This window comes from Caenorhabditis briggsae, assembly GCF_000004555.2.
Source record: "Caenorhabditis briggsae complete genome, chrIV, whole genome shotgun sequence".
Classification (NCBI taxonomy): domain Eukaryota; kingdom Metazoa; phylum Nematoda; class Chromadorea; order Rhabditida; family Rhabditidae; genus Caenorhabditis; species Caenorhabditis briggsae.
Window position 1 is genome coordinate 2,061,351 of NC_013487.2, and position 9,864 is coordinate 2,071,214.

A 9,864-nucleotide genomic window follows, 5' to 3' on the forward strand; every position below is an offset into this window, starting at 1 on the left:
TATATTGAAAGACAGAAGAACGCCGAAAATTGTAATATCCGAATGACTTGTACTTAGTAATAGTTTACTTTTTCAGCATATTACAAAGACTTGGATAGAAAGCAAATCTGGGCTTATGAAAAGCTTGAGAACGGCGACGCATTTGAAATTCTTAGATCTTCAACAGAGGGAACGTTCTTGGTTTCAAGGAATCAAGAAAAACACGACGAAATCAAGAAAAACGCGTCTCGAGTTGCTACAATTTATTATGTATCAAGTTCTGGGGCAATTATATCAAAGTCAATCTATTGCCAACAGAATATGAACTTCGTTATCTACTCTGTTCGAGAAACAAATTTTTGGTTTCGGTAGGTTTTTAATTAAAGATGAAAAAAAAGAAACATTTCAGATCAATCACTTCTCTGATGAAGCATATCGTCAGAGAGAAAATTTTGCTGAGTGACACGTTGCTAACTAAAGCATTCGAGAAAACGTATATCTAATTTTATACCGGGTGTCGTTCTATTGAGGTTTTACGGTAGACTAAAAATATATAATCTGGACTTAAAATTCTCGAATGCGGTTAAAATTGGTACTATTTCATTTTTATTTTAAATTCGAACCATTTTTATGAAAAACAATGAAAACATACCAAAATTTTGTTTTTGAAAATTTTTATCTAGATCAGAAAAATATGAAATTTAAAAACTAAAAAATTAATTAACAAAATGAATACTGATTCAGATTTGTAAGATAAAAAAAAGCAGTAATTGAAAAATAATCAACTACTGCCCCTGCAAAATACTAGAGACATTTCAAGTTTTGATGTTTTTAGAACAATTGCGAGAATTTGGAAAGTAGCCGGAAAATAGGAAAAAAAAGTATAATATTTTTACTGTTAAATTTTTATGTTAAATTTGAACCAGGTTCATGATAAACAATTGTTCTGGCATTAGTATTCTTTTTTCACCTCAATCAGAAAAATATAAAATTCGAAAAACTGAGAAATTGATAAATTTTAACGGTATATTTTAAAAAAATAAATACTAATTCAAATTTATAAGACAAAACATCAGAATAGCTTGATAAATAGTGCCGAAGCAAATATTAAGTTATTCACTTTTACTAGCCTCAATTATTATAAATTTCGTTAAAAACAAACATTAGTTTTTGAAGAATCGTCAAGTTATTTCAAAGAGCGTTTGAAACATTAATTTTTATCTAAAAATCTAGGTTCATTTTCACACTTCTATATCTGTTTCAACACTTTGATGAAACGATTTAATGATATACATTATTCACTGTTTCTTCTTTCCCCGTCTGTATTTTTCTCCATTTCTTTACTTTTAGAGCTGTCTTTTTTTTTCAGAAAACCCCAGAAAACCTCAAATTTTCATACAAACATGACAGAAGAAGAGGATCCATACGCACTTTCTTCCTCGGAATCCGAAGATGAGGGACCAAAGAAACCGATCAAGATCGAGGGAAGAAGTGGAGATTTGAAGCAGTTGGTGAGTAGAAAAATTGAAATATCTAGAATTCTTAAACAAAAATTCCTACATTGATTGAAAAAGTAAAGCTGTCTCAAATTACCTGAACTTTGAGAAACAGTTAATTTTTTTTGAACCAGTTCAGTTCAATATGAACAAAAAAAAACAAAAAAACTAGACCAATAGATTAAGTGAGAAATAAACAACACTTAGAAGAATGGGGGATCTTTAGATCCTTAGGATATCTTGGCTCCGGTGACCGGGAAAATAAACAAAACAAAAAGAAAAAAAAACGTTTTAAAGCAAATAATGAAAAATCAGGTTCGTGTGTACTGAAAATGAACTGAAATGCTTTAGAAGATCATATATTGCTAAGAACAAATAGAATGGTCTAAAATGGGAAAGTTGAAATTTTTATATTTCAAAAATTGAAAACTCAAAACTATTAAAGTATCTTGTTTTTCTGAAATTTTGCCTATAAAAGTCCAATCTATAATAAGAAGATAGGAGTTTTACAGTTTTACAAATTTCTCAAATTTTCGAGTAATTTTGAAATAATTAGTAATAAACTGTATAGTTCATTAAAAAATCTACGTTTTTTTCAAAATTTTTGCTTCAAAAATTAACCGAAATTAAGTGATTTAGTCATGAAAATTAGTATGTTTCAATGATAAGTAATAAAGTATCAATTCTGATAAAACCAAAAAACATCAATACAGAATTTGAAACACTAAAATATAATTTCCATTTCACAACAACATTGTTATCCTCACATTTTTAAAAACAAAATTAGTAATTTGCTCATAATCAATTGTGACTATTTTTAGCGAGAAGCACTCTCCGATCAAACCGTAAGTTTTCCTCAGCCTCTATAGTAATCTTTCTCTTTGGCACTTTCTCTTCCTTATCACTTTATCAATCCTCTTCTATTGCAAGTTGCAACCCAACCACCTTTCAATCAATCACTCCCAAAAAATGATCCAATTAACAGCTGCTTCCTTATTTCCCCGTTTTCCATTATTTTTCAATTAGCTTGTTTATTTTCTTCAGAAATCCGCTTTGTTCGAAAACAAAGGACCCGTGAAGGATGAGGCGAGAGAAGAGGAATTGGCGGCGCTAAAGTCAGGAAATAACGAGTTGAAGAAAATGAAAAAGGTGGGGCATTTTTTGGGAAAAAATAATAAAACATTGAGAAATCAAAAAAATTTGAAAAAATGCATTTCATTGACTCATTTTTTTGGGAAGAAAACTTTTTTCGGAGCTCTTCTGTTTGTCTTTAATTTTACACTTTCACAGAGGACACCGATTTTTGAATCTTTTAATAATTTTTTGAAAATCAATCAATGTGAAATTTAAAAAAACTTCAGAAGCATACATCCCTCAAAAATGGAAAATTCTAAGCCATTTGTAACATTTTTTTTCGGTTTCATATAATTTTTAATTTTTGTGATGTGGTGTCTTCGGTACTTCCGATGTTTTTTTAGAATCTCAAGATTTTCAGAAGTTTCGATATGGTCAAATATGTTAGACTTCCGAGATATTCTAGATTTTAGAAGTTTGAAAATTTTGGAGAAAGAAAATTGAGTAAATATGTAGAAAGAAGCTGAAGGAAGATGAAGAAAATGTTGAAACAAAATTTAAAAAAATGAAGTTTCATTGACAAATGTTTTGGAACGAAAGTTTTAAGACTACATTTTTATAGATAAACCGATTTTTAAACCTATTTCAAGTTTTTCTAAATCTATAAATCAGAAAGTGAAAGTACATTAGGAACAGAAATTCCTTTGAAAAATAGAAAATCTAAACCATTTATAACATAATTTTATTTTTCGAATTTTTTTTTAGTTTCATGTAATTGTATTGCTTTATTTGTTTTACGAAGATGTGATCATGAATCTTGGCCATCTTGAGAATTTTCTATTTTTTTTAGTTCCAGAATATCGATGTTTAGAGAATTGTGATATTTCCTAATTTTTCAGGTTTTTATTATTCCAGATTTTCGGATTTATGAAACATTTTTTTGAGCTTCAAATATTCCCTTTCTGGAATTTCAAAAATATCGTATTTTTCAATTTTTCAAATTTCGAAATTTCCCATTTCCGTATTTCCAAATATTTTTGAATTTTAGACATATTTTTGATTTCAGATATGTTCCAGGTTTTTGAAAAATTGCAATATCGAGACATCCTAAATTTTCTGTGTTTAAAAAACGAATTTTTGAATATTCAAAAAATTTCGATTTTCCAGAAATTTGAAAGGATTCAAAATTAGCAGATTTTTTGAATGTGTCAGCTTTTTTTGAATTATTCATTTAACTTTTGGTTTTTCGTTATATCCCAGTTTTAAAGCAATTCGAAAAATTTTTTAACTTCGGAAATTAGCTCTAATTTTTCACAAAATCAATTCTTCTAAATCCCTGACAAAAATTTCCGGTTTCAAATTTTCTAGATTTCCCTAACAATTTCTTCATTTTTCTCATCTTGTACCCATTTTTTAGGACTTTGAAACCGGCGCTGTCCATAACATTGAAAACGAGGATGAGGACACAAAAATAGCTCGCCTTGAAGAACGCCAAAAATTGACTGAAATTGGACAGGAGAAGTTTTCCAAATTCAAAACCAAATTCGAGAATATTGATTCTACAATGGAAGAGGACTTGGAGCAAAAATTGAAGAGAATGCAGAAAGAGCAAATTGGTGGACTTGGAAAGGATACGTTGGCTAGTGCCAAGGAGAGGTAAGGGGGTTTGGAGGTTTGACTCAATTTATCTGGGTTACTGTAAGAGATATCAAAAAGTTGGCAACTAATAAAATGTTGCTGGTGTTGTGATAAACAGTTCATTAGTTGACAAAATTTTGATGAATTTTACGGGAATCGAGATAAATGAATGCAAATGTTTGTATTTCAAAAATCACATTTTTATAAAATGTAACAGAAGCAGAAAATTTTGTTTTTATTGAAACAATATTTTCATTGTTTACAATTCAATCGAAAATCCAAAATATAACTTTAAAATGGATTATTAGAAACATACATGCTTTAAAGTTTTTTTTTCATTTAAGACCCCTGTGGAGCTGGTATTTGCGCCGAATTTGCAAATCTTTCTTTTTGATCCAAAAATTCTGAAATTTCAGGAAAAAAACCAGAAATGTTGAAGTAAAAATTCTGAAAGTTCGAAAAAGGTTTCTAGGTTTGAGGCGTCCCAAAAGACATTTGTTTTACTTTCATCATAGTTTCGGTATTTTCCAAAATTATTGCTGTTTTCCGAATCCCATTTTTAATTTGGATTTATTTTCGTCTTTTTCCAGTGGGATTATAATTCGTTCACTTTCAAATCAATTTCAAAAGTCTAAACTATTCAAGATTTTCGATATTTAAAATGCTCCGATGATGCATAGCTTCTAAATCCAAAACAAAAATGCTTCAACATCACATTTTTTCAGATTCGAAAAGGGAGAAAGCGACATTATTGTCGAGAAAACGGCGGTGGACATTGAAAGAAGTGCAGATCTTTCGAAAATGAAGGCAGCATTTCAGGAAGTGAAACAGGAGGAAAAGAAGAATTGTTGCATTTGCGATAAAGTTGTCTATCCAGTGGAGAAGGTTGTGGCTAACAAGAATTTGTACCATATTCAATGCTTCAAGTGCTGCAAGTGTGCCAAGAAGTTGACGTGAGTCTTTTTGGAAACATATATTCAATGTTTCAAATAGTTGTGAAATTTTTAGAAGTTGCTTTGAGTGTAATAGTTCTAGACAATAATTTTTGAAACTTTTTTTTTCGTATTTTAATAAGCCCAAATTTATTCGTGTTTCAGATTATTCTTGTTTTTTAAATAAAACTTGCTGAATAATTTCAGTATCGCTAGTAATTTAACTTGCATTTTTTCAAATCTTTCCCCTTTTGAAAATTCGATTATATTTAGGAGCACTAAAATTTATTTTAAAAAACGTTGTCCAGTCTTATTAAAACTATTTTCTTTTTCGGTGGCTTCGAATATCTTTTTTTATTATCGCTTTCTGTTGCTGGGAGCAGTCATGTATTATTGGAAACTATTGTAATCAGAGGTACTATGAAAATCTGAAAAGTTATAACTTTCACATTTTCCTATTTTCATTGTTTTATACCTTCATGGAAAAACAAATCGGGTTCAAACGAAATTTTCTAAAATCCAAAGTCTAGTCAAAACAATCGCACGGGTGAACGAGTAAAAAAACGTGTAGAGAGTGTCCAAACCTGTAAAAGCGCTGTAGAGACGCAGGTGTTTTTACTTGTTCACCCGCGCGATTTTTTTGAACAGACAATACCTATATGAATTTGCCATGAATCCTCCAATAGACCGTCATCCACTACCTAAACTTTGAGCTTATATAACTTCAAAAATGTTGGCAATATTATGACAAATATTTCATTAGTCGAGAAAATTTTGATATCTCTTTTAAGAACCGAGATAATTGAGCTCGAAATCTTCACTGTTGCAAGTTCTTTCTAATTTCATAACGACCAAATTCCTTTAATAATAGTTTCATTACATTTTGGAGAAATTGAATTCCAAAACTTTGGGAATTTTAAGCTTCAAAAATCTCAAATACATAATTTCAGACCCACAAACTTCAACTCTCACGAAGGAAAACTTCTGTGTAAAGTGCACATGTTGGAAGTGTTCCATCCGGAAATCGCCAAGACAATGGACCCAGCGAACACTGAAGGTATGCTATTGCATCTTGGAATGAAATCCCTTATGTTTCTCATTTTGTGACACGACCAGATGTGTCTGGTAGGAGGAACAAGAACAGAAATGCGTATTTGTTTTGACTGGTGGGAAAAGTACAAGATTTTGGAGGCTTAAGGGTTTGCGCAAATAATTTTAAATCGGGGAGAGGCTTGTTACTATAACTATTGCTAATATGGAAGCTTCAATCAAATGACAGGAATACTGTTTTTGTAAAATGCTTCTATGAAACTGAAAATTTTAAAAAATACAAAAAAAATGCAAAAACAAAATCTTACCATCTTGCATTGGAAAAAATCTTCAAACTTATTTAGATACGATCATTTTGAAACAGCGATTACGAACATTCTGAATTTTTCCAAATCGTTTGACTATTCCATGAAGCTAAAACTATGATAATTTGATGAATATTCCGGTTTCCAAAATGTAGTAAATCAGATTTTGAAAATTGAGATTACTGTAAAAGAAATTGAAAATACAATAGTACCGAACAAACATTTATTTTTGACTTTTCTTTGAAAATAATCAACTTTGAAGCCCTAGGAAAGTGATCCAAAATGTTTTGGTTTATCTGAAAGTTTCAGAGTATACTAAACAAAAATTGAGCTCTAATTTTGCTGTCAATAACTTTTTTGCTAATCTTGATTCTGATGAGATCTGTCGTTCGTAACCAAAAAATACCAAAATTAGCATTGAAATGAGAGCTGTGCACCTTTAAAACCTCATTATCTCGCTCATTTGAATTCCTACAAAAAATTGCTCACTACATAATTGAAGCTCTATTTTTGTTTAGTATATTCTGAAATTTTCAGACAAATCGAAAAATTCTGGACCCCTTTTTGAAAAATTCTGGACCCCTTTTTCAGGACTTCAAAGTTGACACTTTCCACTGAAAAAATTTTGGAGATTTTTTTGTCCGGCTCATTGGATTACTGTAGGAAATCCACCAAAAGATTTTTATCTGAATTTTATTTTTTAGTCAATTGGAATAGTAAAGTTAGATTAGACTGTATCGTTATGAATATTTGTTCAGAAAAACTAGCTAAACAAGAAAACGACATAAAACAGAAAAGTTTTTAAACAATTTTTCTGTTTCAAAATCTTTTCATGTGTTTTTTCATTTACTTAAACTAACTACATCGAAAAAAAGTCCAAAATCGTATTCTTTATAACTTTTCAAATTTCCAGAAGACGAGCACGCTGCATCCGACGAGGAAGAATTTGCAGTTTCCAGTAAGCCCAAGCAACTTCAAGGTGTTGTTAAATGTGAGTTTCTTTGCCAAAATATCCCCCAGAATCATCTCAATTTTCAATTTTCGGAAATCTGTCAAAAATTTTAAATTTCGACGAAAAATCCGGGTCATCGGAAATAACCGATCATTCTGGGCTGTGATCAATCTTGTCTTCCTCTTCTTCTTCTTCTTCTTTTCATTATTATTATTATTGTAACGCAAAAGGCAAAGGGGTGAAAACGGAAAATGAGAGTAGACAGATGATTATCGGCAGCGAATTTGGAATTGGAATTTTTGAATTTTTTTGTTGAAAAATGAAAAATAAACTAGCTACGCGATTGGGGTTGCGACAGTGTAGCTCAGTGGGTAACAGCGCTGCATCTTCAATATTTTCACCAAAAGTTTCAAATTTCCTATTAAATAGTCTGAACGTCAAATCGAAGAAATTTTTTTTCATGTTTCACAACCTTAAAGAAACAGCAATTAATTACTGACAGTAATGACGCCACTTTATAAGATTTCAAATGGATTCGTTCTGTCAATATTAATTTTTAAAATCTTGATCGTAATATAAGCATTATGAAAACAATATTTTAATGAAAAATTAACTTCAAAAAAGTTAATGATTTTTTTTCTGTTTCTTCAGTACGACGTTTCGGAAGTAACAGTTTTGCGCTTTTTTGCATGAATGAAAAATCAAAAACTTGTATTTTAGTGTTTAAATTGTTTTTCGAATAAAGTTTTGTATATTTGAAGCTTACAAAGCATTAATTGCCGTACTTTCGAAACGTCGCACTTGCGAAACGTCACACTTTCGAAACGTCACGCTTATGAAACAAATCGAAAAATGTGTGAAACAGCTTCAAATATACAAAGCTCTGTTCGAAAAACCATTTAAATACTCAAATACAAGTTTTTGCTTTTTCTTTCATGCATAAAAGTGCAAAGCTGTTACTTGCGAAACGTCACACTTGCGAAACGTCACACTTGCGAAACTTCACACTTGCGAAACGTCACACTTTCGAAACGTCGTTTTTCGAAACGTCGCGGAGCCAAAAAAATAGACTCAGTTTCATTACATTGATTGAAATCTCTCTCCTTGAACCAGAGTTCCAAAAAAGATTGACTTAATGATAAAAGTTTGTTATGTTTCATTTTGGAAATAAGATAACCGAATTTCTTGAAAACTTGATTTCTTTCTACTATTTTTTCTGTTACATTTAGTTCTCGAATTTCCAAAGACAGCAGTTCTAGTGTTGTTGCGATTCCAATCTTAAAAATGTTGTTCTATGAGTTTATAACTAAAGTTCTCTCTCTGAAAATTTTCACTGTTACAGTCTCCTGTTTTTCCCCATTAGATTCAGTTACATGCACTTTGACACGTTTTCTGGAACTTTTTTTTTCGAAAACCAAAATTTGCTGTTTCAGACTTTTCAGATCATTTAGGGCATATTTTGAACTTCAATGGTGCCGTTACTGGATGGAGCTTTACACCAAGCTTTCAAAATGTTTAATTTCAAAATGAAGGGTTTTAACTTTGAGCCCATTTATCTCAGATCCTGTAAAAGGTATCAAAAAGTGGTCAATTGATAAAAGATTTTCGACATTATGATTACCATTTTATCAGAAGAATACTTCTTGGTATATCTAAAAGAAACCGAGATAAATTTTGTTAAAGTTTATGCTGCCATTTCCGAAAGTTCACTGTTTCGACAACAATAAATTAGGTAGACACAAATATAAACTTCGATTTCTTGTCATTACATTATTTGTCAAGCCATCTTGAAACTAATCTTGACAAACCTTGGAAGCTAAAATTATTAAACCTTGGTATTTGAAAAAAAAACCTCTACGAAAATATTCATTGTAGCCCATTGATCCAGTGATATAGCATTTCAAAGATCGTCAACTTTAGGTCAATATATCTCGATTCCTAAAAAAGATATCAAAAATTGTTAACTTAATAAAACATTTCCGACAATATGATAAATATTTTATCAGTTGTGCACTTTTAGGCCACTTTATCTCAGTTCCTAACAAAGGCACCAAAAAGTGGTCAACCGATAAAATATTTTCGGCGATATGATAAATATTTTGTTAGTTGACTACTTTTTGATATTTTTTACACGAACCGAGATAAATTGGCTCAAAGTTGGTGCATAAGAATTTTGGTTGTATAAGAATTTCCCCAAATACCGTAAAACCTCTAATAGAACGACGCCTCNCCGCCATCGTCTGGTATTACTTTAAGAAATTTTCATTGGAAGTATTTTTTGGGACAAATAGAATAACAAAAAGTGATAAGAGACGCAGACGATAGTGATGATAGGATTCTGAATTCAAAAAAAGAGATAAAAGTACCTGACGTGCTAAGCTCATCTTTATTCCAGCTACGCTCCACAACCTGGTCGTCGGTTCCATCGCGTTCTTTGA

General features: G+C 30.8%; 2 protein-coding genes across 2 annotated transcripts; both read left to right on the forward strand.

Moving 5' to 3' along the window:
- Positions 1–42: 42 nt before the first annotated feature.
- On the forward strand, positions 43–482 carry CBG21572 (the record flags this gene model as incomplete). Its single annotated transcript, XM_002632604.1, has 3 exons — positions 43–49; positions 77–347; positions 389–482. The coding sequence occupies 3 exons, from the start codon at positions 43–45 to the stop codon at positions 480–482; spliced, it is 372 nt and encodes a 123-aa protein (XP_002632650.1).
- Positions 483–1,382: 900 nt separating this feature from the next.
- Positions 1,383–8,369, forward strand: CBG21573 (the record flags this gene model as incomplete). The annotated part of the gene is made up of 7 exons (XM_002632605.2): positions 1,383–1,490; positions 2,520–2,624; positions 3,967–4,205; positions 4,913–5,140; positions 6,070–6,176; positions 7,388–7,465; positions 8,188–8,369. 7 exons carry the CDS (start codon positions 1,383–1,385, stop codon positions 8,367–8,369), a joined length of 1,047 nt encoding a protein of 348 aa, XP_002632651.2.
- Positions 8,370–9,864: the final 1,495 nt, after the last annotated feature.